General features: G+C 43.4%; 1 protein-coding gene across 5 annotated transcripts in view; it reads right to left on the bottom strand.

Moving 5' to 3' along the window:
- Window positions 1-215: 215 nt before the first annotated feature.
- akap7 (A-kinase anchoring protein 7) overlaps window positions 216-14,565 on the bottom strand; it is a 51,871-nt gene continuing 37,521 nt past the window's right edge. For 3 of the 5 annotated variants that reach the window (XM_031800635.1, XM_031800634.1, XM_031800638.1), the window contains 2 exons: window positions 2,631-2,666; window positions 216-2,007 (listed from right to left, as the gene is read on the bottom strand). In XM_031800635.1, the coding sequence (XP_031656495.1) occupies window positions 1,796-2,007; window positions 2,631-2,666 (248 nt within the window). In that variant the 3' untranslated portion in view covers window positions 216-1,795. The remainder of the gene's footprint in view (window positions 2,008-2,630; window positions 2,667-14,565) is intronic. The other 2 variants (XM_020455565.2, XM_031800637.1) reach the window with 1 other exon arrangement.

The following is a 14,565-nucleotide window of genomic DNA, read 5'->3' as shown; positions in this document are numbered from 1 at the left end:
GTAAAAGTATATGAGTAAAACAACTGCATGAGGCAGATGCTTTTAAAATACAGGAACTACCCACTGACCCATCTGTTGTGAGGAAATTCCAATGAGGTTGCATCACAAAAGGCTCTAGACCTTTGCCTTGAACCATCCCCAAAGATCGACACCATAGATCATTCAAAACACCCTCAAGGCATCAGTCAACCTGACAGGAAACAAAGTCTGTTCGATCGATTTTCATATCCTGATTTATTTGTATTTTTTATTGTTCATTGTGGCTAGACATGACACACAAAACTGTCGTTGACATCTAGCAAACCTGGTACATAGAACAACCTTTAGACTGTGGAGACCATAAGCAAGGCAGCAGACAATGCTGTAGCATCCCATGACACATCTGTGACACAAAGCATATGTTAAGGTTCTGGTGAATTTATGCAAAAGCTGAATATAGACATAAACAAAACACAAGCCTCCAAGAGCAAGGTAATAATAAATCAAGGTCTACTTCACTTCAGTCATTATTAAGGCCAATTCGGATGTGGTAATTTAAGCATCTACTTCGCTAACAGCATGTAAAATAAAAACTGAAATTCATCAGTTGTCCTTTTTTCAGCCAACTATTTTTTTCCTACTCATTTCAAAATTACAAACATCTTTTTTTTGTAGTAATGTAAATAATATCATACAAAAAAACCTTCCACTATGACAACTGGATGTACTTTCTGTTGTGTTTGTACTGTGGTGTCTCTCTCCTGTGTAGTACAGTAACCTACTCTTACAGTATGTGTTACAGTAACCTACTCTTACAGTATGTGAAGTTCCTTGGTGCTGTCGCCACCCTGGAGGCGGGCACTGGGAGTGTTCTGTCAGTCAGATGCAGATGGAACCTGTCCTCCAGAGATCTTCCGGCGGATGCTAGCCTGGACAGCTGGCTGGGATAAAAGCTCCTTTATGTCCTGTAGTTTCTGAGACCGGACACTGGTTCTGTGTGTGAAGGGGCTTCCCAACCAGGTCTGCTGCATCAACCAGCCTCTTCTACAGGGGACAAACAAAACACACAAACAAACTAACAGACACCCAATGTGATCCTCATCGCCAGTAGGTCAACCTTTTTGGCTGTGTATATTCATTTGATTTTAAAAAGCAGATTTTTACCACGGGTAGGTCATGGGACCCACTCTACATTTACCCTTCACGTCTTAACCACATACAGCACAGATGAGACAGGATCACGTAAACATAGTTCACAGCATATTTTCTAACTGCATAGTCCAGCTCAATCCCCTTGGCCTCAAGATTTTGAGTTGCAGTTAATTTTGTAGTGATGTTTTGTTTTAGCTTTAGTAGAAAGACGGTGATTGTCTTTGCACTGACCGCACCTTGCGGAGGGCCGAGGTTTAGCCCAACCTAACCTCAGGTCCCAGATCAGTCGGTAGTGTGTGTCGTGACACGTCAGCTCCACTCTGAATGTTGGGGCGACCTTTGGCAGCCAATAAATCAGAACAGCAATTTCCTTCAAAAGGGAAACTCTTTATAGGAGGAAAGAATGAAGGTCCAAACTAGTCAAGACAGTTGGGCAGACAGACACGACAGAGGCTTGATTGGAGGGAGACTGATGAGAGTAGTGGGTGACAGAGTTAAAGATACACAAAAAGCTGCATAGGGATTCAGTGTCCTGCCCCAAAAAGCCCACCTTCCTTGTCTAGTAAAACCCCTCAACTGCCCATTGGCTCCTGGGCTGGCTGACTGCCTGAGTTCCTGCCTGGGCTGGTTAGTGTCCAGTGCCGCCTGGGGGAATTGTCTGTGGTCACTTGCTGCTGGCGCTGGTGTCGGTGGTGGTAGTGTTGACAGTGTTACTGTTGAGGTTGTCTGAGGGCCGCGCCAGGTCAGATGACGCGGCCCCGTTGTGCTGAGTCTCATCCATGTACTGCTGCACGGCCCGCAGCACGGCGTCCTCCACCAGCCTCTTACTCAGGCTCACCAGCTCCTCATCGTCAGGCTCCGGACCCCTCTTCACACCTACACAACCAATGACACCACAACAGCAAGCGTCACTACTACACCTGGTCACTACTCACACCATGCAGCCTAGCAGCTCTGAGCTACATGACCTTTACCCTATTCCAGCTCAGTGTCAAGTTCTGTCAACACAACACGAGCCCCTTGGTTAAAGGCTCTTCAAGCCTCAAAGCTCAGTGATGGTAAGCTCATACAGTGTCAATTAAGTACATTCCCAGAGGAGTACAATTCACATTTTGAGCACTTAAGTGATTAAGGTAAGCTATGAATTTACTGTGGCTATAGTTTTAGGAGAAATATGTTGTGCCTGCAGTACAGTTCTCTTGTTAGCTACTGTATCAGTGACAGTCTGCCAGTATTAAAGTATGTTCGAGTTGGAGGGTGCATTAGAGTGACAGGGGGATTTGGCATTAACAGTGAGAACACTGAGGAGCCGAGGCTAAAAACAAGACAAACACTGGTGTCATCCTTTCACGCTCTTGTTCCAGTATGGTTTAGAGTCAAACAGTCTGCTAGTTACACAAGAACATGTCAAAAGGAGGAAGTCCGGGAGAGTACAGTGCTTTAAATGAAATGGTGCTTTGGGACTCAGAGAGCCCACTGAGAGACAGAGACACACGTACTTGTCCGAGCAGCCCGGGGCCCGCTCTGAAAAAGATCTGCAAGACAAACAATAGCCGTTTAGCAACAGAACAGTACTTCAACACAAATCAGACTCCATTTTCCCACAATCAGGGGCGGTTGTGCGGCGATTAGCCTATTCTTTATTTTGATTGGCCATACACATTTTTGATTGACTGAGAGCATACCTTGATTGCAGTGCTGAATGATAGGTTTGGTGAATTTCAACACTCAGTGATTTAGGAATCTCACACATTTTGATTTCTGTGGTGTTTTATGGTCTCGTACTCAGAGGACCACTGCGTTGCAGAATCAAGTAGTCAGATTAAGAAAGGTTCATCAGTGTTAAGTGTATTTCTCTCAGGGATGAGTCTCTCTCCAAAGACATTTAATTAATACTTACAGCAGAGGGGGAGAAATAAATAGCTTTCTTCACACGGCAAAGTAATGACCTTTATTATACCTTACAGTATGCAGATTAGAATGAAGCGTGTGCTGCGATACGAGTGACACATGGAGAAGTTGCTTATCAGAAGTGTGAAGCAAAACATGTCAACTCAATCAAGGCAGGAGTGCACTTTGTACCATGGAAGTCCACAGAACACAATGTGAGAGAGTGTGCAGTACATAGAAGGGCGTGCATACATCCACGGAACTAGATACTAGTAATTCTATGTCTGCATTTGCCACGTGAAGAGGGGGGGGGAAACTCACAGAGGAGACAGACCCCTTATGGGTTGACAGACGTCAAACCTGAACATCGTAGACTAGAGAGACTCTCTATCTCGCTCTCTCCCACTCTCACGAGAACAGTGAGCAGCGTGAAGGTAAACTCTAGTTCATTAGTTAGTGCTGTGGCTCAGAGAGAACTTTATGAGAGCACTAAACGCCACATCCACACCGGTAATAATGCAGGAGAGATCAGGCTGACAGATTAAGAGCTAGCCAGCAGGGTGCACCTGAGAGACAAGGCGAAGTGGTTCACCTTTTTGTATTGGACTGAGAAAAGGGAAGCCAAAACCCAGACTAGCATACGTAGTAGTCAAGGCGATAGCATTAGAATGATTTTGAGAGTATTAAACTATGCAAGTATCGAACAGCAGTCTCTCTCTCCGCCTCTACTCCAGTCCTGTGCCCAGACATTTCATCAGACGTGTTATCAAACAGGGCGGCAGGTAGCTGGTTCTAATCCCCGAGCCGACTAGGGGGGAAAAACTGACGATGTGCCCTTGAGCAAGGCACTTGACCGTAATTGCTCCTGTAAGTCGCTCTGGATAAGACTGTCTGCTAAGTGACTAAAATCTAAATGTGTGTGGTTTTCCTCCACCCCTGGAAGGGGGAGTGGTGCGGTGGAGTCTGCTTGGAGGTATTTCCTGAGGAAACGGCAGCTCCATTAGGGAGATCCTGAGAGAGCTCCTCCTAAATCACCAGGTCATCTGAGGGAAATGAGGCGAGGAAGGATCTTTTTTAGCTCTGCTCGCTCTCTGCTGTACACACACACACACACAACCGCTGCACTGCACTGCACACTAGATTGAATCTATCTCATGGATAATGGATAAGCCACATTCCAAAACAAAAATGAGTATTCACAACACAGCAACTAGGATATTCTCCAACAAGATAAAGTGATCAAATGAGCCCGTACAGTGGGTGTGTGTGAAAGTCATTGCATGCTGAGCCTAGCGCTTCTGGACCTTCTGCAGTCATATATCACAGGGCGCTTGTCTCTCCGTCACTATAGGGACCTAGTGCTGGTGGCCTGACAAGGTTGCCATTGGGTCCCAGCTCCAATCTGTCCTTGGACGGGGTTAGAATAGGCCGTGTGTATGTGTTTTTCCATGACTGTGCACTGCGTGTGTGTGTGTGTGTGTGTCTGTGTGCATGCACATGTGGCTGCATAAAAGCAGACCGACAGGAGTGCAGACAGGCAGCAACAACACAGCGCGCTCTGCCAGTCATGTATCTTACTCATCAGACACACAAGCAGGAATGCGCTACACACCTCAGGCTGACATGATGCCATAGCAAGAGAACAATCAAGTGGTCTCTTCCAATTTGGATACAGATCACAATGAAGCCTCTGCTTGAATCAGCAAACCTAACTAGCACTGTATGTGTCTGAGTGTGTTCTGAGGCCCCCTCCCGTCTTTTCTAACTACACTGGGAATACCAGGCAGACAGATCGGCTTTAGCTGGTTACAACTACCTGCCCCCCCTCCCCTCCCCTCCCCCCTCCACCATGCTGCCTTTTAAAATTCCAAAGCTATTATTTAGCGCTGTTGGGGTTGTCAGATGCTCAGGGCTCACAGTTTGTGCCCGTGGAAGAACAGACGGTCTCCCTTTTCCGTGGAAAACACAGACACCCTTTCACAGTATTCACACGGCCAGCCAGCGGCCAAACAAGGACACGCTCCTCGCACCCAGCTGGGCTCACGAGGCGTGGTGACAACACAATCACATCACCCAACGAGCATCTGACCTCTCATGACAAACCTCTTCACCCTTCTCTTTCTTCCCCTCCCTCCCTTCCTCCCCACCCCTCTAGTTTCCCTCTCACTCCTACTAGCTCTCTCTCTTTCCCTCCACCAAGCTAGAATTAAAAGTAGGGCAAACATGCTCTCAGAAAAGGCAGCTCTCTGATTGCAGTGTTTCAACAGAGAAAGTCCCCCATCGAGTTGGAGACAGAGAAACAATGCAGAGAGAAAATCCTGCCAAATTAAACAAGACTAGCTTTGCCAGACTGGCAAGAGCTTTGGACGGATTTATAATAGAGAAATGAAAAATAAATTGTTTGGCAGCATGGGAGCTTCCAGGGCTGAGTGTGCTGCATTGCCAATTGTTGGAGAGGCTGTTGGCACATAGCAGCTCCAGAAAAAGACACAGGCACTTTGACAGACAGCCCCAAGTTCAGATATCAGTACACTGGTGACAGAGACAGGAGCACGAACGTTTATGGCATGTGCACGTCGTTTATAGTGGACTATAAACTCTTCCGCAATGCCAAGATAAGACCTAAGGTGCAAATACAAATACACACACAAAAGCACATACTTACCCATACACACACACACACACACAATGGACACCCGGATACAAACACACATTCTCACAGAGACATACAGTAAAATGATAAGCCCCTTTCTTTCTCCCATAGATCTGAGTCCCAGCCACAAGCAAACCAGAAGACAGAAAGACCACCCACACCCAAGGACTTACGGATCTTCTCCTCTGCTCGGGAGAAGGGAAAGCAACACAACTGCCCCATAGCCGCACTGCTCCTCTGCCCCCTGTCTCTCTCTGTCTTTATCCTCTCTCTATCACTCTCTGCTCTACCCCGCTGCAAACAGATGAGTAGTAAAATCCAACACGGCTTCCACACTGCCTGAGATGGAGTGAGTGAATGAGGGAGTCAACTGAGAGGCTGAAGGCTGCGTTCACTCTGTGACAAAGAGGGGAGGGGTGTGTGGAAAGGGAGGGGGTTACTCAAGCTCCACCCTCTTCCCTTTCGCTGCCTTGGATAACTGCTTTGGAATGGCCGGCAGCTGACTGCCACAGTTGTGTGTTCTGCTGTGGGTGTGTGTGTGTGTGTGTGTGTATATATATATGTGCGTGGTCTCCGAAAGATGTGCCAGTTTTGATTATAGCTACAACTGTCCCAGCTCCCCGGTTAGGCAACTTAGGATGACCAGTGGGAGACAGAGATTTTCATTTTAATACCACGCTCAAGACAGCTGGCATTGAAACAGGAAGTAATGGTGGAAGTGGTTGTATCATCAGCGATGCGCTATCACACAGTTGGGAAGTCCAGGTTGGAGGATTGTCCTTGTAGGAAGACTCCATTGGTGAGTTGTGTTGAAGTGGTGCAAAGTTCTTCTGACCTGTTGTCTCTCTGCATCTCCTTGTTCAACGAAAGCACCGACTGTGTTGGGGGGTTTGAGATCCTCACCAAGTACAGCCTGTGATTGGGGTGACCAGGTCACATGACTCTAGCCAGGGAAGAGTGTTCTGGAAGGACCCATGGCAACCCCCTAGCTACAGAGTAGCCAGGTCCAGAGGTGTCCGAAAGTTTGCATCTAACTCCCAGGACCAGAGAGAGGGGTTTCAACAAGACCAAGGTTACTCACCTCGCCAGCTACTCGGCATTCCACACAAAGACGAGCGATCATTAGGAACCAACTGAGAGGCTAATAATTCAAAGCTGTGTAGGCACTATGACTGTCACTCACAGCTGGCAAATTCTGTTTCCATTTAATAAGTTAACCTACAGGTCAAAAAGATACAATAAAAATCAATCAGATCTGAGATGAAAATGTCGACCCGCAACAGAATGCAGTAAGTGAAAATCCAATCCTCCTTTTTTACAATTCAATATTTGAACAATGGTAATTGCCTTTAGAGAGCAGCTTTCTACTGAGAATAGAAAAACGACATTAGGCAGAGAGCCAGGGCATACAGAGCCTATAGAAAGTCTACACCCCCCTTGGATTTCTTCACATTTTATTGTGTTACAATGTGACATTAATAAAAAGGATTTGTCATTTTTTGTCAACGAACCACACAAAATAATATGTTATGTCAAATTGGAAGAAAAGTTATATATTTATAAAAATGTTTTAATTAAAAATAACACTTTAGTTAAGTATTCACCTCCCTGAGTTAATATATGTTAGAAACATCTTTGGCAGCGATTACAATTGTGAGTCTTTTTGGGTCTCATAAGTCTCATAAGAGCGTTGCACACCTGTATTGGGCATTCATTCCCATTATTCTTTTCAAAATTCTCCAAGCTCTGTAAAAGGTGTGGGGATCATAGCTAGACAGCAATTTTTAAGTCTTGCCATAGATTTTCAAGCAGATTTCAGTCACAACTGTAACTTGGCCACTCAGGAACATTCACCGTCTTCTCGCTAAGAAACTCCAGTGTAGATTTGGCTTTGTGTCATATGTCATTGTCCTGCTGAAAATGTGAATTCCTCTTCCAGAGTCCGGTGTAAAGCAGACTGAAGCAGGTTTTCCGTTAGGATTTTGCCTGTGCTTAGCTCCATCCCCTTTCTTTTCATCCTGAAAAACTCCCCAGTCTTTGCCAATGTCAAGCATACCCATACCATGATGCAGCCACCACCATCCTGAAAATAAGGAGGCAGTTATTTCAGTGATGTGTTGTGTTTGGATTTGTACCAAACATAAGGCTTTGCATTTAGGCCAAAAAGTGTCTTCCTTTGCCATGTTTTTTTCCTTCTGTATTACTTTAGTGCCTTGTTGCATACATATGCATGTTATGGAATATTCTGTATATTTGTATTCTTCTTTTCACAATTCGGTCATTATTGTAGAGTCACTACAATGTTGATCCATCCTCAGTTTTCTCCCATCACAGCCATTGAACTCTGTAGCCGTTTTAAAATCACCAATGGCCTCATGGTGACATCCTTAAGCAGTTTCCTTCTTGTCCTGCAGCTCAGTTCAGAAGGACGACTGCATCTTTGATGTGTTGGGGTGGTTTAATACATCATCCACAGCATAATTATTAACTTGACCATGCTTGAAGATACTCAATGTCTGATTTGTTATTGTTACCCATCTACCAAACACATACCTTTTTTTTTACGAGGCTTTCAAAAAGCTCCCAGCTCTTTGAAGTTTAATCTATTCTTGAAATTCAATATTTGACTGAGGGACCTTACAGATGTAGTATGTATGGGGGACAGAGGAAGGGGTAGTCATTCAAAATTCATGTCGACCCCTATTATTTCACACCGAGTGAGTCCATAGAACTTGTGATTTGTTAAACCAAGTTTAACTTCTGAACTAATTTAGGCTTGCCTAAACAAATGGGGCGAATACTTACTATATTTGAGACATTAAATGTGTATTAATTTGTAAACATTTGTAGAATTTTCTTTTCACATTCACATTATGGAATATTTTGTGTAGATCAAAAAATTTTATAAATGAAATCGATTTCAATCCCATTTTGTAACGCAACAAAATGTGAAAACAGTTCAAGGGGGTGTAGACTTGCTATAGCCTAGCCCTAACCCTCTGTATAGGCCTAGCTAGAGTTAATGATATGAATAAACACCATCTCATCTCCGATGACTCCTTCACTATTAGGTAGTGGAAAAATGTGTAGAGTGAGTCAACGCAGTCTAATATCTGATCTGCCAGAGAAACTCTGACTACTAGTGATGCGCGGGTTGACTTATAGCCCACAGCCCCCACGGTTATATCCGCGGGCCGGGTGGGTTTAGGGTCATGACATATTGAGTGGATGAAGGGTGTGTGGGTGGATTAAATAAAGAGAAAATACACTTATGGATTTAAATCAAATGTATCATCATTCTTGTGCAATTTATATCTATAGGCTACATTGAGGTTTTTCGTTCATTCTTTTTTAGGCTATCTGCCATGAGTGCGTAAGCCTAAGCTTTAGGGCCTAACTGTATGCGCGCCACATAGCCGACATGCCAATCGCCAAATGCTTTTGTGGACAATGTCGGAGTTTAATTCAATAAAGAGAAAAGCTCTGAAAAGGAGAGTTGAAAATAAAGGGAAGATCCAGAAAAGCCACTTCAGATTTGGTGAAGAGGTAAAAGAGGATGAGGGCAGTGCCGGCTTTGTTATGTGCGATGATTGTGAGGCGCTATAGAAGTTCGACAGTCACAAGACGGGGAGGGGGCGTCAAGTAGACTGTAGCCTACTGTTCAGATGGGTTAAATGGAAACTCTGACTCTAGGTCTATAAACCTCTCAAGTAGCCTTAATATTAACTATTTTAAATAAAATAATGTTATTGGTCACATGCGCCGAATACAACTGGTGTACACTTCCCCGTGAAATGCTTACTTACGAGCCCATTCCCAACAATGCAGAGTTAAAAAGTAAGAATAGATTTGCTAAATAAAAAAGGAAATAGTAACACAATAAAATAACAATAATGAGGCTGTATACAAGGAGAACCAGTAACGAGTCAATGTGCAGGGGTACGAGGTGAGGTAACGCAGGTGGGGTACGAGGTGAGGTAACGCAGGTGGGGTACGAGGTGAGGTAACGCAGGTGGGGTACGAGGTGAGGTTGAACCGATTAATCGGAATGGCTGATTAATTAGGGGCGATTTCAGGTCTTCATAACATTTGGAAAACGGTATTTTTGGGCGGCGATTTTTTTATACACCTTTATTTAATCTTTATTTAACTAGGCAAGTCAGTTAAGAACACATTCTTATTTTCAATGACGGCCTAGGAACGGTGGGTTAACTGCCTTGTTCAGGGGCTGAACGACAGATTTTCACCTTGTCAGCTCGGGGGATCCAATCTTGCAAGCTTACAGTTAACCAGTCCAATGCAATAACGACCTGCCTCTCTCTCGTTGCACTCCACAAGGAGACTGTTACGCGAATGCAGTACGACAAGGTAAATTGCTAGCTAGTATTAAATTTATCTTATAAAAAAAACAATCATTCATAATCACAAGTTAACTACACATGGTTGATGATATTACTAGATATTATCTAGCGTAATCTGACTGAGCATACACGCATCAAAGTATCTGACTGAGCGGTGGTAGGCAGAAGCAGGCACGTAAACATTCATTCAAACAGCACTTTCGGGCGTTTTGCCAGCAGCTCTTTGTTGTGCATCAAGCATTGCGCTGTTTATGACTTCAAGCCTATCAACTCCCGAGATGAGGCTGGTGTAACCGAAGTGAAATGGCTAGCTAGGTAGCGCGTGTTAATAGCGTTTCAGGAGCGAGGAGAGGGACGGAAGCTATACTGTTACACTGGCAATACTAAAGTGCCTATAAGAACATCTAATAGTCAAAGGTTAATGAAATACAAACGCTTTAGAGGGAAATAGTCCTATAAGAACTATAATAACTACAACCTAAAACTTCTTACCTGGGAATATTGAAGACTCATGTTAAAAGGAACCACCAGCTTTCATATGTTCTCAAGTTCTGAGCAAGGAACTGAAACGTTACCTTTCTTACGTAGCACATATTGCACTTTTAATTTCTTTTCCAACACTTTGATTTAGCATTATTTTAACCAAATTGAACATGTTTATTATTTACTTGAGGCTAAATTGATTTTATTGATGTATTATATTAAGTTAAAATAAGTGTTCATTCAGTATTGTTGTAATTGTCATTATTGCAAATAAGAAAATGTGTTAAAAAATTGGCAGATTTAATCGTTTTTTTTTGGGGGGGGGGGGGTCCTCCACTAATCGGTATCGGCGTTGAAAAATCATAATCGGTCGACCTCTAGTATGTACATGTAGGTAGGGTTAGAAGTGACTAGGCAATCCGGATATACTGTATACTAAACAGTGTGAAAGAGTATGTGTGTGTGGCATCAATATGCATGTGTGTGAGCATGTATGTAGGAGTGTGTGTGTTTGTGTGTGGGAGTGCCAGTGTAGTATGTGTGTGTTTGTGTGTGGGAGTGCCAGTGTAGTATGTGTGTGTTTGTGTGTGGGAGTACCAGTGTAGTATGTGTGAGTTTGCATAGAGTTTTTCTTTCTTTCTTTGAGAGGATCTTGAGAGTGTGCAATTAGGAACCGTCTGTAAAGGTGCTATGTTCATCAGTATCATAAACGCTGATTTTATTTCAACCACATAAAATATGCATTCATGCCAAACTGAAATCTTAACATTTTGGGTCGTTTTTACAGCTTCCTGTTTCAAAAAACAAAATGTATTACATTTCTTAATGGTCCCTAAATGTCTTTGCGCCGCGAAAGAAGCAGAGACGACAGAGAAAAATGTAACGACGTCAACTACAGTAGATTGAAGCATTCGTTCTATCGATTTATGACATTCTGGTGAGAAAGGGTTTTTATTTTGTCTTCTAATGACAAAAGAGAAGCTGAATGTATCTAATTATAGACAAGTTGACTAACAAATAGCTGACCAAAATGTTGGATATTCTAGGCAGAAACCTATCTAAATTAGGGCCCTTGTAGCAGTCCACTCGTAAGGACAAAGATTCAGCAGGAGGCAGGCAGGTCGAGCTGTAAATGGTGGTTGAATTGATTTAAATACAATATTCACATCCCTATTAAAATGTAGTCAAGTATTCATCCACTTTTTTATGGCAAGCCTTAATAAGTTGCATGGGTTCATTCTGTGTTCAATAGTGGTTAACATTTTTTAATGATTACCCCATCTCTGTACCCCACACATACGATTATCTGTAAGGTCCCTCAATCGAGTAGTGAATATCAAGCACAGATTCAACCACACAAGACCAGGGAGGTTTTTCCAATGCCTCGCAAATGTTTTTAAATTATACATTTAACTAGGCAAGTCAGTTAAGAACAAATTCTTATTTACAATGATGGCCTACACCGGCCAAACCCGAACGACGCTAGGGCCAATTGTACGCCACCCTATGGGGCTCCCAATCACGGCTGGTTGTGATACTGCCCGGAATAAAACCAGGGTGTCTGTGGTGACGCCTCTAGCACTGTGATGCAGTGCCTTAGACCACTGCACCCCTCAGGAGCCCCAAAGGGCACTGATTGGTATTTAAAAAGCATAGGCTGAATATCCCTTTGAGCATGGTGAAGTTATTAATTAGGCTTTGGATGGTGTATCAATACACCCAGTCACTAAAGAGCTATTGACATCCTTCCTAACACAGTTGCCAGAGAGGAAGGAAACTGCTCAGGGATTTCATCGTGAGGCCAAGACAGAGTTCAACGGTTGTGATAGGAGAAAAATGAGGATGGATCACCCTTGCAGAGTCATGTGAAATACATAGATTAGAGACTAATTTATTTATTTCAACAGGCTTAAAATCTATGGCAAGACCTGAAAATGGCTTTCTAGCAATGATCAACAACAAACTTCACAGAACTTGAAGAATTAAAAAATTACAAATGGGCAAATATTGTACAATCCAGGTGTGCAAAGCTATATAATCAAGATACACAGTGTACAAAACATTAAGAACTCCTGCTCTTTCCAATAATTGAGACTGTTCTGAGGGGGGAGGGGGTTGCAACTCAATATTAGGAAGGTGTTCTTAATGTTTTGTACACTGTGTATATTTAACGAGGAATTGATCAAGATTGACAAACAAATAGCAAACAATTGACACAATTAATAGCCTGTTCAAAGAGTGTTACGTTACAGCCATATTCTAAAATGGATTAAGTAGTTTTTCCCCCTGATAAATCTACACACAATAGCCCTTAATTCGAAGGCGAAAATAGGTTTTAAAAATATTTTTGTAAATGAATATCCTGTTTCAATTGATCATTCTCGAGATGTTTCTACAACTTGATTAGAGTCCACCTGAGGTAAATTCTATTGATTGGACATGATTAGGAAAGGCACACACCTGTCTATAAAAGGTCCCACAGTCGACAGTGCAAGTCAGAGAAAAAACCAAGCCATGAGGTCGAAGGAATTGTCCATAGAGCTCTGAAACAGGATTGTGTTGAGGCACAGATCTGGGGAAGGATACCAAAAAATGTCTGCAGCATTGAAGTTCCCCAAGACAAAGTGGCCTTCATCATTCTTAAATGTAAGATGTTTGGAACCACCAAGACCCTTGGTCAGGGAGGTAACCAAGAATCCAATGGTCACTGACAGAGCTCCTCTGTGGAGATGGGAGTACCTTCCAGAAGGACAACCATCTCTCCAGCACTCCACCAAATCAGCCCTTTATGGTAGAGTGGCTAGACGGAAGCAACTCCTCAGTAAAAGGCACATGACAGCCCGCTTGGTGTTTGCCAAAAGGCACTTAAAAGGACTCTCAGACCATGAGAAACAAGATAGTCTGGTCTGATGAAACAATGATTGAACTCTTTAGCCTGAATGCCAAGTGTCACGTCTGGAGGAAACATGGCATCATCCCTACGGTGAAGCATGGTGGTGGCAGCATCATGCTGTGTGGATGTTTTTCAGCGGCAGGGACTGGGAGACTAGTCAGGATTGAGGGAAAGATGAACGCAGCAATGTAGAGAGAAATCCTTGAGGAACACCTGCTCCAGAGTGCTCAGGACCGCAGACTAGGGCGAAGGTTCACCATCCAACAGGACAACGACCCAATGCACACAGACAAGAAAATGCAGAAGTGGCTTTCTGGACAAGTCTCTGAATGTCCTTGAGTGGCCCAACCCGGACTTGAACCCGATCAAACATCTCTGGAAGGACCTGAAAATAGCTGTGAAGCTACACTCCCCATCCAACCTGACATAGCTTGAGAGGATCTGCAGAGAAGAATGGGAGAATCTCCCCCAAATACAGGTGTGCCAAGCTTGTAACGTCATACCCAGGAAGACTTGAGGCTGTAATCACTGCCAAAGGTACTTACACAAAGTATTGACAAAAGGGTATGAGTACTTGTGTAAATGTGATTTCAGTTAAAAAAATGTTTTTTTGCTTTGTCATTATGGGGTATTAGATTAGATAGATTGATGAGGATTTAAAAATGAGGATTTTTTTTTTTTTAAATTAACTTTAGAATATCCCTATAATGTAAAAATGTGGAAAAAGTCAAGGGTCTTAATACTTTCCGAATGCACTGTATATATACATATTTTCACAGACCCCTGCAGTACCTCCGTGGCCCACTGGTTGAAATCCCCCGAGTTAGCTACAATGGAAGTAATAGCATGACTACATTTTGTAAACAATTTCATCAATGACGACCACTTCGTTATTAGTTTGGCTGCTACGCAAAAAATGTGACGACAACATTAAATGGTCAATAAAGAAGGGAAATATGGAGCCAAACTGCCAGAGAACTGACTACATCTCCATGTTAGAGCAGTAGAGTGGAAAGACAGCCAGGATCATTCAGATGATGAAGTGAGGCTAGACAGAGCATGTGTATGTTATGACCCAGTTGGCACACACTGCTCTGCTCTGACCCCACTGGCCCAGGTCCTCCTCTCACCCACTCTACACTATCACCACCTCT

Source organism: Oncorhynchus kisutch, linkage group LG21 (genome assembly GCF_002021735.2).
Source record: "Oncorhynchus kisutch isolate 150728-3 linkage group LG21, Okis_V2, whole genome shotgun sequence".
Lineage (NCBI taxonomy): Eukaryota > Metazoa > Chordata > Actinopteri > Salmoniformes > Salmonidae > Oncorhynchus > Oncorhynchus kisutch.
The sequence above is the reverse complement of the archived record's forward strand: the minus strand, read 5'-3'. Positions and strand labels throughout refer to the sequence as shown.